The following is a 14,287-nucleotide window of genomic DNA, read 5'->3' as shown; positions in this document are numbered from 1 at the left end:
AGCCCCTGACCAAGCCAGTCAGGTGCCTCATGTGGATTCTCATTTAAATTGCACAAAAACTTTGTGAAATCGTGGTTGTGAGTTTTTTGACTCCACAGTCTTAGAATGGAAGAATCCTGGAGAGAATTTGACTGGAATGGGAGGATACTGATGTTGGCAAGAGGGGAGAGCAAGCTCATGGACCGTGAGCACTCCTGTGCCTGTTCCTTGGCTACATAAATGCTCTTCTGCTTTACTTGGGCTTGATTTGCCTTGATTTCTCCTTGTCTTTACCCTTTTCTACCTCCAGGGAGTCAAATACCGTAAGTAAAACCTTAAATAGAAAGAAATTGTTCTCTATTTCTTTAGGGATTTTGAGGAACCTACATTGTGCTAATTGGTGTGAAAAATAGGGAAATTTCTAGGATCAGCCTTGTAGCCTCAACTGGATAGTTTAATACTAAAGATTACATAAGTGTGTAAGGAGTGGTAAGTGGCGTAAGAGGTTAAAGAAAGTGCCAAAGGAAAAATAAAAAGAAGAAAGTGCCAAAGGAGCGACCATTCTTTTTTTTTTCTTTTTCTTTTTTCATTGAGTCAGTATTTCCTGAAGTGTCTATTGTAAGATGGGCCTTGGTAGGAAAAGGATTTCTCTTCCATGAAGCATCTGTTATTTTACATCAGTTTGGTTTTGCATAGACCAGTTTCTGCTGTGATGTTGACTTATCATTTGTCTTTTTCATATCCACCATGTCAAATCGAATCAAATCAAATCAAAACACGTAACACCCAGTCAGTCCTCCTGTTATAGCTGTCCTGCTACCTCTCAAGGCCAGACACCATAAAATCATCTTTGCCCTGTCTTTCATCCTCAGTAATTACAGGTACATCCAACTGTTGCCAAGTGAAATATCTTTCACATCTCTTCCCCACCCCCGTTTTCATCTTTGTTTTTCTGTTCCAGTTGAGAGCCTCATTCTCATTCTTGTTGGGAGGCATTCTGTAGAACTCATTTTTTGACCTATGGTCCCTTTGGCACACTCCGCCCCCCACCATTAGTCAGTTTGCTTTAGGGATGCCTCGGTGGTTGGCACCTGCCTTCAGCCCAGGTCATAATCTCAGGGTCCTGGGATTGAGCCCCGCATTGGGCTCCCTGCTCAGCGGGAGGTCTGCTTCCACCACCACCCCCACCCCCCCGCCGCCCCTCCCTGTCGTGCTTGCCTCTGCCTACTTGTGATTTCTCTCTCTGTCAAATAAATGAATAAAATCTTTAAAAAAAAAAAAAGAAAGAAAGAAAAAGAAAATTGACCTAGTTGTTGTTCCTTTCTAATAACATGTCCAGGGGCCCCCCATTACATGCAGAAGAAAAATGCGAATTTAAGCTAGCTCTTAAGATACTCTGCAGTCTGACCCCAGCCTTCCTTCCCAACCTTACTGTCCGCTGGCCGTGGCCCCTTGTACACTGAACACACTGGATTACTCTAAGCCACTTGAACACACTGGATTACTCTAAGCCACTTGAAAACATGCTCTTCTTCCGTGACTTTTTGGAATGCTGTGCCTACCTGCCCATCTGCAAAGGCTGTCTTCAGAGTCTGTCTGTCTCAGTTTCTTCCAGTCTAATGTAGTCTTCCTCTCACCTCTTTTTTTTGGTCATTACTTCTTAGTGTGTTGGGTACCTGTGTGATCCTAAAACAGAGGCTGGGGCAGCGTCTTCCTCATCTTCCTGTCTTCCATAGCATTAAGAATAATGCCTTGTTATAGTAGGCAGCCCATCCAGGTTTTACTCAACAGCTTAATATTATTTACAATATTTTAAAAGATGTTAATCTTTCTGAAAAATTGCTTAATATCATTTTTAACCTGTTTTAAAGAATATTTAAGTATTATTTGCACAGGAGGATCTGAAATATAATTGAAGGGTACTTAATAGAATAACAAGCATTAGCGAAACAGGCACTCTGCCTAGGCTCTTCTTTTTTTTTTTAAGATTTTATATATTTATTTGACAGAGAGAAATCACAAGTAGATGGAGAGGCAGGCAGAGAGAGAGAGGGAAGCAGGCTCCCTGCTGAGCAGAGAGCCCGACGCCGGACTCGATCTCAGGACCCTGAGATCATGACCTGAGCCGAAGGCAGCGGCTTAACCCACTGAGCCACCCAGGCGCCCTAGGCTCTTCTTTTATAGATGTTATCATATTTAATAATTTGTGAACTGATATCACACGCTCTTACTTTCTACATAGGCAGAAGGAGAAAATGAAGTAAATAATGAATTGGCAAATCGAATGTCTTTGTTTTATGCTGAGGCAACCCCAATGCTGAAAACCTTAAGTGATGCCACGACAAAATTTGTATCAGAGGTAAGCGTTGCCTGGATGGTTGATTATCTTCGTGTTATTCTTCCTGTCTGCAGCCACGGTGACCTCCGCAGGCCCTGTGACATTGCCAGCTCTGCGTGCGTAAGCACTGAGTCCTGTCCCTTCCCCAGGGCCCACATGCACGCATCTACCTGCCTATGAGCAGCTTCCCTTTGGATGTATAGTCAACACCTCAGTGGTGTCATGGCCAAACAAAGTGTTGGGTGTTACCTCCTGACCCTGCCCTTTCTCCAGTCTTTTCTGTCTTAATTAATAGTACCACTATAAAGGGAAGTAACTTACAGGTTATAATCCTGAATTCCTTTCTTTATCTCACCTCTTTTATCTCCTCTGTGAGACAGTGTTATTGACTCTCCCTCTAAAATAGACCCTGAGTCTGAAAACTTAGCCCCTTTCTTGCTCTCCCTCTCCAGATCGGCCCTCTCACCTCGGACCTGGATTACAGCATTCGTGTTCCCCCTGGTCCTACTTCTTCTGCTCTTGCCCCGCTGTAGTCCTTTCTCCAAAGAGCAGCCAAAAAAATCTTTTTAAAAACCACTTCTTCCTCTGTTTAAAATGTTTCAAACATTTAAAAAGCCCTTTAAGAAGCCCTTCTTCCTCTGTATAAAATGTTTCCAGTGACTTCTCAGTATCCTTGGGATAAAATCCCTATACCTCATGACCTTTAAGGGCCTGTCTGCATGTAATGATTGTTTCCACTCAGCGGCAATGTAAGTGACTCTCAGGAGAGCAGGGTTTTGGTTCTCTGGCTCATAGCCATTTCCCTAGAGCTTGGAATAGTATCTAGAATCTAGTCTTCCCCCCCCCCTTTTTTTAAAAAAACAAAATTAGGAGTAGAAACGAACATTTAAAGTTGTCAGTTTTTCACATTATGCTAAGTTTTAAATTATGCTTAAGTAATAACTATCACTTTCACTTTTTTCCTCCATACACTTTTACAGAATAAAAATTTACCAATAGAAAATACCACAGATTGTCTAAGCACCATGGCTAGTGTATGCAGAGTCATGCTCGAAACACCGTGAGTATTAGCTGATTCTTTTTCACTTTAACAATCCTCTTGAAACGGTTGTCTAGATACGAACAGGTCTTATTTAGAAGGTGGAAAATACGTATATCTGAAGTATCCAAAGTTAATATGTGAACAATATTAAAATAATTTGGAGCTTAATGTAACTGGTTAACTAGAAAGTACAGTGGATTTTCAGGTGCCTAAGGCCTAAGGCCAGTCAGACTCGCTTACTTGACTCTTCGGAATGGGGAATTTTGTGGTGCTCTTATTGGAGATAGGGGAAGAGCTTTGGTGTTTTGGTTATGCTTCTCATCAGCGTTCTCTCCTTTTCATTAAGAACCTTGTCTTTTTGCTAGAGGTCTAAAGTTACTCTTCCACTTAACCCCTCTCTCAGTATTAGTTCAGTCTTTATTTATTTTTCCAACACTAATCTGAATTCTCTGCTGGGTTTCCCTTCACTTTCAAGCCATTTATCATGTATACCATAGTGTTGTCTGGCTGGATTTTCTTAGCAGCCGGAAGAAAGAATCCCTCCTGGATTCCTAAATAACAAATGGTCTTATTAGATAACTTTTTGTTTTTGTGGAGCTTTTCATTTTCCAAGGCAGTAGTATACACATCATCTTACTGGAAAACTTTATGAAGTAGGAGGGCAACTATTCATCGTTATCATTGTTCTTTAGGGGAGCAAGGTCCTGGGAAATGAAGGGACTTGAATGCACACTGGCTGGTCTGCCACACATGCCTGGATGGCCCCATCCTGGTTCTGGACGCCTTCTGCTATGTCATGCTGCTTTATAGATAGATGAAAGTTCTGTTTCCCTTTTTCCCAATTGAGAGAAGAATAAGAGTGAATTTTAGTGAAATTAGAATCCAGTGATATAATAATGTAAATACTTAGATTAAGTTAGCTTCTAAATAGCAAGCATATTGCTCAATTAAGCTAGTGGCTTTTTTCATCATATTGGCGGGAACAACCTTTACAAAGCACCTATCCTGAAAACATTACTGTGGGGCTACTTTTGATTTCTCTAAATTTGCCTCATCTCTGACAAGCAGAAGGGGTGATAACACCAAGGAGGGTTCATACAGAGATGAGAATACGTGATACCTGCTGCACCCACCTCAGTTCTCTGGGAATCTCACCCTGGAGAAAGGGGGGCATACGTTAGCATTCCTTTTAGAGATCAACAGGATACATCCTTCAGGGTCAACTGAATGTTGGATCAGTTCATTAAATAGTGATGTGCCTCATCCCTCCATATCTTTTCTACCCTCCAGGGAATACAGAAGCAGATTTACAAATGAAGAAACGGTGTCATTCTGCTTGAGGGTAATGGTGGGTGTCATAATACTCTATGACCATGTACATCCAGTGGGAGCATTTGCCAAAACTTCAAAGATTGATGTAAGTTATATTGTTTTATTTAATTTCAAACCATTTCTGGAAGTGGAATTCATAGGCATTTATTTAAAAGAGCTGCAGGTTGCACCCTGTCACAGCCCTCAGTTTTACAGTTTCTGATAATAGTGGGTTTCTCTTCCCTCTTGTTTTGTGCTGGGTTTTTAATAGCCGCGTACAACAGCCGCAGTCTTTTAGCATGCCTCCTTGTCCCTCTTACTCCTCAGCCGTCCTGCATATTTGGCAATATAAATAAATACTTAGACATGAGAAGTTTACTTTCATTCTTGGACCAAAAGCCATTTCAAACAAAAGACTTATTTCCAAATGTGTATAGAAATTCAGTAGATGTTCTCCCAATGAAAAAAGACCATATAATACAGAATTTCTCCTCCCTCCTAATCATAATAATTTGTGGCTCTAGTCTGGGTTCCTACTTGGCTTGTCTCTACAGAAGTTCATATTAGGAATACAGCAGGTTTCTGGTTTCTCTGTTTCGTAATTTCTCGCACTAACCCTGTCACATCTAGTTCATCAGAATTATAACCAGTATTTGGTGAGAATTGTCTTCAGTTTTCCTTTCTTAGCTAGCTCAGGCTCTTGGAATTTCGTGTCTGGATTACTGATTGCCCACCAGCCTCTTTACCTCTTATTCATGTCCATCCTCTGTGAAGAGATATGAATTAACATTTATTGAATGATTATTACTGTGTCTCAGGAATTTTATGCTAGTTTCCCTCTTACCTCGGAAAATACTCCCAGGGTGTAGATGTTATTTCCTCTGTACTAATAGAGAAACTAAAATTCAGGGAAATTAATTACATAGTATTATCTCTAGTGAATTGTGGAGTAGGATTTTGAACCTACATCTCCATGGCTTGCAAAGCCTGTGCTCACCTTTTGTTCTCTTCTCTTTTCTCCTGTTTTTTGTTTTTTCTTTCCTTTCCTTTCCTTACCTTTTCCCTTTCCTTCCCTTTTCATTCATTCTATTTTATTTATTGAGACAGAGCATGGCACTTTAGTTGAGGGAAGAGTAGAGGGAGAGAGAATCTCAAGGGGACTCCACGCTGATCGCAGAGCCCAGTGCAGGGCTTGATCCTAGGATCACGGGACCATGACCTGAGCCAGAATCAAGACGAGGACACTTAACTGACTGAACCACCCAGGCACTCCAAGCCTGTGCTGTTTCTGCTACATTCCGTGTTTTCAAAATCATCAGGCTCATGTGCCTTACATACCATCTTTACTGAGTTGTTCCCTTTTTAGAGCCGATCACAAGTCCCTACCCCATTAGTTACAGTTGAGTCTTCCTTGGCTTGTGAGGCCCTCTGTAAACTCCCCTATGCTAGTCATTTCAGCCTTGCAAAATGCTGTTCTCAGTGTGTGATAAGATGTATTATTTTTGTCAAGGTGTTTGTCTACCTGGAAAGGCTCCACTCTTCCTTGGCTACGTGTTCAGTCTGTTTTCTTAAAAGCTTCTTCACACCTTTTCTGGGAAGTCGTCCCTTAGCCAACCCTTTGTTCTCTCATTCGTGTGTGTAGTGCTTTCATTTGACCAGATTCAGTTCTTTAAAAGTTTTGCTTGACAAAGAAACAAAATAACAGTTGGGTTGATTTTTTTCCCCCTCTTTTAAGAATAATGATTTTGACATTTCTAGAATGTAATTTCTCATGAGTTCCATAGTTGTGGTACTGATTTAAGTACTACTGTTTTGAGATAATGACTGTTGTATGAGAAAAACATTTTTACCTTTTCTGTTTCCTTTTCTTCTTAGATGAAAGGTTGTATCAAAGTTCTTAAGGACCAACCTCCCAATAGTGTAGAAGGTCTTCTAAATGCTCTCAGGTGTGTATGTATATATATACATGTGAATATGTATAGAAAAACTATCTATAAGGAAATACTTCAAAATGCCAGTAGTACAAAGAATATGAATTTATATGTTCATGTTAGAAATGGGAAGATCTCATTTGCTTATTGTCACTCTTGGTTTCAACTGTTGGTTACAATATTTTTATAATAAAGAGAGTGTGCGTGGTGGGGGGGGCGTTCACCTGAAAATAGCAGTTTTATTTATTTATTTATTTTTTAAATTTTATTTATTTATTTGACAGACAGAGATCACAAGTAGGCAGAGAGGCAGGCAGAGAAGAGGAAGCAGGCTCCCTGCTGAGCAGAGAGCCCGATGCGGGGCTCAATCCCAGGACCCTGAAATCATGACCTGAGCCGAAGGCAGGGGCTTAACCCACTGAGCCACCCATTTGCCCCAGCAGTTTTATTTCTTTGCCAAAGATTTTGGCTTTCATTTTTTGATGGCTTGGGATGTTTATTTTTTTTTAATGAATGTGCAACATGCTAATTATAAAATAAAATTCAGCAAACAGGAAGATTTAAAGCAAAATAAGGAAATCACATAATCTCACTATTTTGAAACAAACTGCTCTTAATTTTGGTATATAGTCTTGCAAAACTTTTTCTTTACACTTTATAGATAGTCATAGGTCTGTGATACTTACTTTTTACAAATGCCATAAAAACTCTTCTGCAAAAACTAGCTCTTTTCCCTTAATATCATTACATTTCTAATTTCACAGATACCTTTATTTATTTTGTATATTTCTTATAATATTTCTTATAATGAAAAAACAGTTATTTGCTGTCTTTTCAAACTTGATGTTGTTACTGTAACTCCTAAGAATGCTGTAATTTTTTTTTTTTAAGAGGATTTTTTCTTTCCATTTTTTTTAAAGTAAGTTCTAGGCCCAGCATGGGGCTTGAATTCATGACCCTGAGATCAAGAGTCACAAGTTCTATGGACTGAGCCAGCCAGGCATCTCTTGAATGCTGCTGTATTTTTAAATGCAAATCTCAGCATACTATAACATCTTAACTACAGAGATTTAATTTGCAATTTAATTTCCCTAACATAAAAGATAATTTGCTCATTGCTCAAATTATTTTGTGTTTAAACACAAAATTGCATGAGCACAGAAATATTTATAAAGAGACTTTTTGAGGTCATGGGCTGTCTTTGCTTTTTACTGTAGTGCACTAGTTCACGTGATAACCAAAAATGATGTCCAGCTCAGTATTAAATTTCTCATGTTTAATGAGCAAAACAGGTTGTTACTCCTCTTGAATGCTTAGTCACACTTGGTGCATCATAAAGCAGAATTCTGTGCTGTATCATTTCAGCTGAATGGAACCAGTAAATGATTTTATTAGGATTATGAAAAGTATTCTGTGAGCAGTGACTACCTGAGCAAAGGAGGTCGTTTCTACACAAAGATCAGAAAGAGTCAGGATCATAATATAACAATAAAAAGCCTCATAATGTCAAATTATTTCAACCATAAGCCTACAGAAACCGCAACTTCTGGGAATTTTTTACTCTGGAGGTTTTTACAACATAAACCTCATTGGTTTTATCCATATTTGTGGTATTGTGAATCTTTACTACTTGATTCCTTTCTGAAGACACCCTGGGACCCAGTCAGCCCGGTTTGTCTACCAAGACCCTTTTTTTCTTACTGGTGAGACTCTGCGAAGCCAGTCAGTGACAGGAAACCTGCTTTGAAAAGGAAGAGGGAATCCAAGTCTAAGAGGACCCGGTATTGCTTCTTTGCCCGTTTTCCTTCCCTCCCCCCTCACTCCCTCCTTCCTGCCTTCCTTCCTTGAGATTTTTATACTTAACAGAGAGAGCAAAAGCAGAGGGAGCGGCAGAGGAGAGGGAGAAGCGGACTCCACACTGAGCAGGGAGCCCTAGGTGGGGCTCAATCCTAGGACCCTGAGATCATGACCTGAGCCAAAGGCAATCATTTAATTGACTGAGTCACCCAGGAGCCCCAGGCCTGGTGTTACATTTCTTTACCTTGAAGGGGCAGTGCTCCGCACATTAAAACCTCAGAGTTTGGACACATGGGTGGCTCAGTGGGTTAAAGCCTTTGGCTCTCAGGTCATGATCCCAGGGTCCTGGGATGGAGCCTTGCATCGGGCTCTCTGCTCAGCAGGGAGCCTGCTTCCTCCTCTCTCTCTCTCTGCCTGCCTCTCTGCCTACTTGTGATCTCTGTCAAATGAATAAATAAAATCTTTAAAAAAAAAACAAAAACCTCAGAGTTTGCTTTTGTTTTTCAGAATTTAAAGGTAGTTGGGTCTTTTCTATTCTAGCATTAGGGCAGCACCAGGCATGAGGGCTAAGTGAGAGGTAGGAGTCTGTGTTTGAGGAAAAGGGAAGAAAAGCCCCATTGAGGCAAGGGCCACTTAACAGTTTTCAGTTTTTGTTTCGCATATCTAATGGAAAGTAGAAGATGAAGGTTTTATCGCAGAGATAACTCTTGAACTGTTTTTCTACATAGTGAACGTGTTACATGTCTGGTTCTTTTTCACCTGAGAAGTTGTGTAAGGTTCATTGGTGCACATGATGCTTTATAGTAGTGGTTATAATTAGTAACATTTTTATATTACTGTATGTTCATATGTCGTTTCATACCGTTTCATACGCATGACTTTATTTAATCCACACCACAGGAAGATGGTGGATATGAGGTGCTTGGGGATGTCTCCATCGTACAACTGTACAACTAGTTACCTTGTGCTCTTGAGAGACTCACAGATCATATAGCTAATAAGTGTCGGAATCTTTTCACATTCAGGTTTTCGTTCTTAAAATCCTGTATGCTTGATGCTGTAGCATTGAGCCTTAGGTTTTCTATGTGACCAAACCCTGGAGTGCTTTGGAATAACTAGGAAGGAGGGGAAAATGCAGATCCCTGGGTCACCATCCCCCAGAGGGTCTCTCTCAGGTCTGGGGTGGGGCTCAGGAACCTCATTTTATAAGTAAACACCCTCGCTGATGTCATGGTGGCACTTTGAGAAATACTGCTCACACTAATTACCACAGCCCCTAATGTGCTTCACTTTAAGAGCAAAGGAGATACTATTTGAAAAGCACTTTGTAATCCCAAAAGTGCTGTGCAATTGTTAATTGTTACTTAGACCTCTAGAGAATGGGAGATAGTTTTGTGGAATTACTTTCTGAGTAGCTGCTTTACTAGAGATGCTCACTCCATCAACTTCCTCAGAGCCAGCAGTTAATAACTAAAAATTTTTTTATTTTTATTTTTTAAGATTTTACTGATCTCTCTGACAGAGAGGCAGAGAGAGCACAAGCAGGCGGAGCAGCAAGCTTCCAGCTGAGTAGAGCACCTGATGTGGGGCTCCAGCCCAGGACCCTGGGAATATGACCTGAGCTGAAGGCAGAGGCACACCCAGGCACCCCAATAGCTAAAAATTTTAAAATTTTAATTGCATACACATATATATGCTGTTTATTTTAAATGCTTCTCTATCATTATATATAGTGCCTCCAACTTACAGTATGTGGTTACAGAAAAGCAGCAAGTCATGCCTGCATTTTATAGATAGAAAAATGGAACCAAGTGTTGTCATCATGAGAGAGCCAGCTAGAGCTGGGAGTTCAGATTCGGTGCTAGATAACTCCGTTCTTTACTAAATTTCAGAGTAAAGTTAAATAATAGTTGATTTTCTTTGGTAGGAAAGTCATACGCTCTCAAAAAGGAACTTTGTTGTTATGCTTGAAGTGCGGCAATGCCGTATGGGTCCAAACGGGATTTTCCCGTGTGAGTGTGTGAGTGTGTGTTTGTGTGTGTGTGTGTGAGGCGCTCCTGCCCTTTGCTTGCTTTCCTCCCTTCTTTATCCCCCTCCCTCCCTCCCTCCATCCCTCCTTGCTTCTTTGTTTGTTTTAAAGATTTTATTTATTTATTTGACAGAGATCACAAGTAGGCAGAGAGGCAGGCAGAGAGAGAGAGAGAGGAGGAAGCAAGCCCCCCACGGAGCAGAGAGCCCGATGTGCGGCTCCATCCCAGGACCCTGGGATCATGACCTGAGCCGAAGGCAGAGCCTTTGGAGCCACCCAGGCGCCCCGTGTTTGTTTTTTTAATTTATTTGTTTAAAGAGGGAGAGGCAAAGAGAGGGGAGAATTCCAAGCAGGCTCCGCACCCAGCACAGACTCTGACATGGGGCTCCATCTTACAACCCCAAGTCAAGACCTCAGCTGGAATCAAGAGTTGGATGCTTCACTGACTGAGCCACCCAGGTGCCTCCATTCCTGGCGATTTCTTGAGAAGAATGTGAGGATGTGACAGTCCTGCCTCCCAGTCAGCCCCGTTGAGGGGAAGGATCTCAGAACTGCAGGAAGTGCATGATCACATCCCGCAAAAGCAGCAAGAACTTGTGTCTGGTAAAGAGGAAAGCACTCACAGCTCCTGGGATGTCTGAGAACATGGCTGAGTAGTGGTACTTAAACCACTCTGTGTGAAATGTCGGTGTGCCGCTTGCATGGCTCTCTCCCCTGTTCAGGTGCATAAAGGAAAGGGGGGAAAAAAAGAAAGGGGAGGATGTTAAGCATTTTTTATTCGCTGACATCATTAGGATTATGTGCAGCTAAATATACTTTATCTGCACTTGGAAAAGAAAACAGAAGGCTTTAGTCTTGGCTACATCACTTGCCACTTAATGTAAATATTCTTTAGGGATGGTTTTTCCAGCCTGGCTGCTTACTTTCTTGTCTTCTTTCCACAAGTACTAATGGAGCATCTATCACATGCCAGGTGCTCTGGTGTCTCTTCAGTAGTACGTGAACAATTTGGAAGTAGCCTTCTAAGTAAAACGTTGGGAATATGTCAAGTACTTAATAAGTACATGTGTGTCCTTATCTCTCCAGGATTTGAGTTCAGGTCCTCTCTTCAATTTTTAATTGATTTGAAATGAAACAAGAATTTCTTGAAGACACAAAGACCATCTGTGTGTACTTGCTTTAAAATGATCTATTCCTTAAAGATTAAATTTGAAATTCTTATAAGCCAAATTAACTGATCCAGGATTAAGTTCTGTCTGAATTGTCCCACATTCAGGCATTGAGCACCTGTTTCCATTGCTGCTCATCTCGTCCAGGCGTTGGTCGCCTCACTGAGGCCCTTGGAACAGCCCCCTGGTTGGTCCCTGTGCTGCTCCTCTGTTCTCTACAGTTCTTCAACTGCCAGAGCAGTCTTTTCAGAACCTAAATGAAATCCCCTATCACTGCCCTACCTGATAGCCTCCACTGGCTTTCATGTGCACTTAGAATAACCTCCCTGCTTCTCACTGTGACCTGCGGGGTCTTCGTGAGCTGGGCTTTTCCGGTCCGGAAGGCCCCATCTAGTAATTTTCTCCTTTGCCCCGGTATGAGTGTATTACCGTCTGTCTGCTCTGCCAGATTGTCAGCTCCTGGAACAGTGCCGGACACATAGCAGGCTTACTCACTGACTTTGGGCTATTAAAGGGCTCCTGTGGTGAATCTTCTCATAAACCAATGGTCCCTCTTCATGATTTTTGTGTTTACTTGCCTATAGCAAAACATGTCTAGCTGGAAACAAGGCACTCAGAATATTGAGACATTTGGGGATGTGATGGTTTGGGACTTGAGTGGGGCTCGGCGTATTTTTCAGTAAAGGTCTAGAGGGTAAACATACTTTTTAGGGTTTGGGGCCACATAGTTTCTGTCACAGCTACTCTGCCACTGTAGCAAGAAGGTAACCGTAGGTAATATTGAAGTAAATCAGTATGGCTGTCTTCCATTAAAACTTTTTATAAAAGGGGCGCCTGGGTGGCTCAGTGGGTTAAAGCCTCTCCCTTTGGCTCAGTCATGGTCTCAGGGTCCTGGGATCGGGCCCCACATCAGGCTCTCTGCTTAGTGGGGAGCCTGCTTCCCCTTCTCTCTCTGCCTGCCTCTCTGCCTACTTGTGATCTCTCTCTGTCAAAATAAATAATTAAAATTAAAAAAAAAATTATAAAAACACTGAAATTTGCATTTCATATAATTTCCATGTTAATGTGAAATATTCTTTTGATTCGTTCCCTATTCATTTAAAATTATAAAAGGCACTTCACTCACAGCCCATACAAAAATAGGTGGGGGCTTAGATTGGGCCAGTGATTTGTCAGTCCCTGTGATGGAGCGGAGACTGTTTTCCTCCGAGTGGGAGGTGTTCCCTAGGCTTTAACCAGCTCACTTCAGCAAGGTAGTTGTGACTCAGTACACAGCTGTTGGATCTTCTGTCTAAAAGCTGGTCGGGAGGCTAAGCGAGGCAGAACCTGAACCCAGTTGAAGCTGAAAATTAAAGGCACAATTGTGAGAGAAGATTTATCTATTTGCTCATCTTGTGATAATTCTAGAACCCAGTGCAGATAATGTTTTTTTTTTAATTCCCTAAAATTGCTGTTTTTGTCTTTGTTTCTGTTTTTATTTGTAGGTACACAACAAAACATTTGAATGATGAGACTACCTCCAAGCAAATCAAGTCCATGCTGCAGTAGCAGCTGTGGCGTGCGCACCTGCTGTGGGTGGAAGACAGTATTCTGCAGTGACTGGGAATGCACAGTTTTTAGTGATTGCAATTACTATCTCATGTACTCTTGCTTTTTATTTCTTGCCTCTGTTCCTCTTCCCTCTTTTTTAATCATGTTCTTGTTCTTAAGACTTCTTTTCTGTGCCAAAATCAGTAAAGTTATACTCTGAAGGGATATTGTCCTTTCAAACGGGCCATCTAAGGCAGCTAATTATGCATTGCATTTGGGGTCTCTACTGAGAAAAATTCTGTGACTTGAACTAAATATTTTTAAATGTGGATTTTTTTTGAAAACTAATATTTAATATTGCTTCTCCTGCATGGCAAAACTGCCTATTCTGCTATTTAAAAACCCTCAATGACTTTATTTTCTACTGCCGCTTTTTTCATGTGCAGCCAAAATGAAAATGTTTAAATTAACTGTGTTGTACAAATGGTACCCAACACAAACTTTTTTTTAAATTAGTAAGACTTTTGTTTAAAGTTTTAAGTTTGCATTTGACTTTTTTTGTAAGGATGTATGTTGTGTGTTTAACCTTTATTAACTAACGTTAAAAACTGTGATGTGTGCGTAGAATATTACGTATGCATGTTCATGTTTAAAGAATGGCTGTTGATGATAAAATAAAAATCAGCTTTCATTTTTCTAAGTGTGGCTTGGTTTACTGGTGTTTTGTTTTTAAGCTTGTAAAGCCTTCCCTGTGTTATTTTAGCAGAATGCATACAAACATCAAATATTACCACTTCTTGTAGAGGAGAACTGGTTCTTTGTTATTAGTTTTTTTCTTCATTATTGTCTATGTAGGTAGTTTTAGTTGCTTTTAAAATCTTGCCAAATGCAGTAAGACCAGTGATCTTGTTGTTAATCTGCTTTTTACTCTGGATTTACTTTTGTATGGTTGTAGTAATAGGGGAAAAACTGCACTTGCCTGATTCACAGCTCCCAGGAGTGAGAGGGCAGTCACAGGAGGCGAGGAGGGAGGGTGGCAGGAAGAGCAGCCCTCACCATGGGGAGGAGCCTGTGTGCAAGGGGGGCTTTGACCCCAGTGGTAGAAAACCAGTGTGTATGTTATTTGAAGATCATAAAACCTTAATCATGAGATCAAAATGT

General features: G+C 41.0%; 1 protein-coding gene across 10 annotated transcripts in view; it reads left to right on the top strand.

The window, feature by feature from the left end:
* The window catches only part of CYRIB (CYFIP related Rac1 interactor B), a 145,001-nt gene extending 131,175 nt beyond the window's left edge, over positions 1–13,826 (top strand). For all 10 annotated transcript variants that reach the window (XM_045078127.1, XM_004743560.2, XM_013051764.1 and 7 more), the window contains 5 exons: positions 2,222–2,338; positions 3,298–3,377; positions 4,650–4,776; positions 6,546–6,616; positions 13,081–13,826. In XM_045078127.1, coding sequence (XP_044934062.1) covers positions 2,222–2,338; positions 3,298–3,377; positions 4,650–4,776; positions 6,546–6,616; positions 13,081–13,144 — 459 coding nt within the window. In that variant the 3' untranslated portion in view covers positions 13,145–13,826. The remainder of the gene's footprint in view (positions 1–2,221; positions 2,339–3,297; positions 3,378–4,649; positions 4,777–6,545; positions 6,617–13,080) is intronic.
* Positions 13,827–14,287: the final 461 nt, after the last annotated feature.

The sequence above is a fragment of the Mustela putorius genome, unplaced genomic scaffold (assembly GCF_011764305.1).
Source record: "Mustela putorius furo isolate JIRA1106 unplaced genomic scaffold, ASM1176430v1.1 tig00000228_pilon_pilon_pilon, whole genome shotgun sequence".
Classification (NCBI taxonomy): domain Eukaryota; kingdom Metazoa; phylum Chordata; class Mammalia; order Carnivora; family Mustelidae; genus Mustela; species Mustela putorius.
Note: the sequence above shows the minus strand (reverse complement) of the source record. Positions and strands in the feature narration are given on the sequence as shown.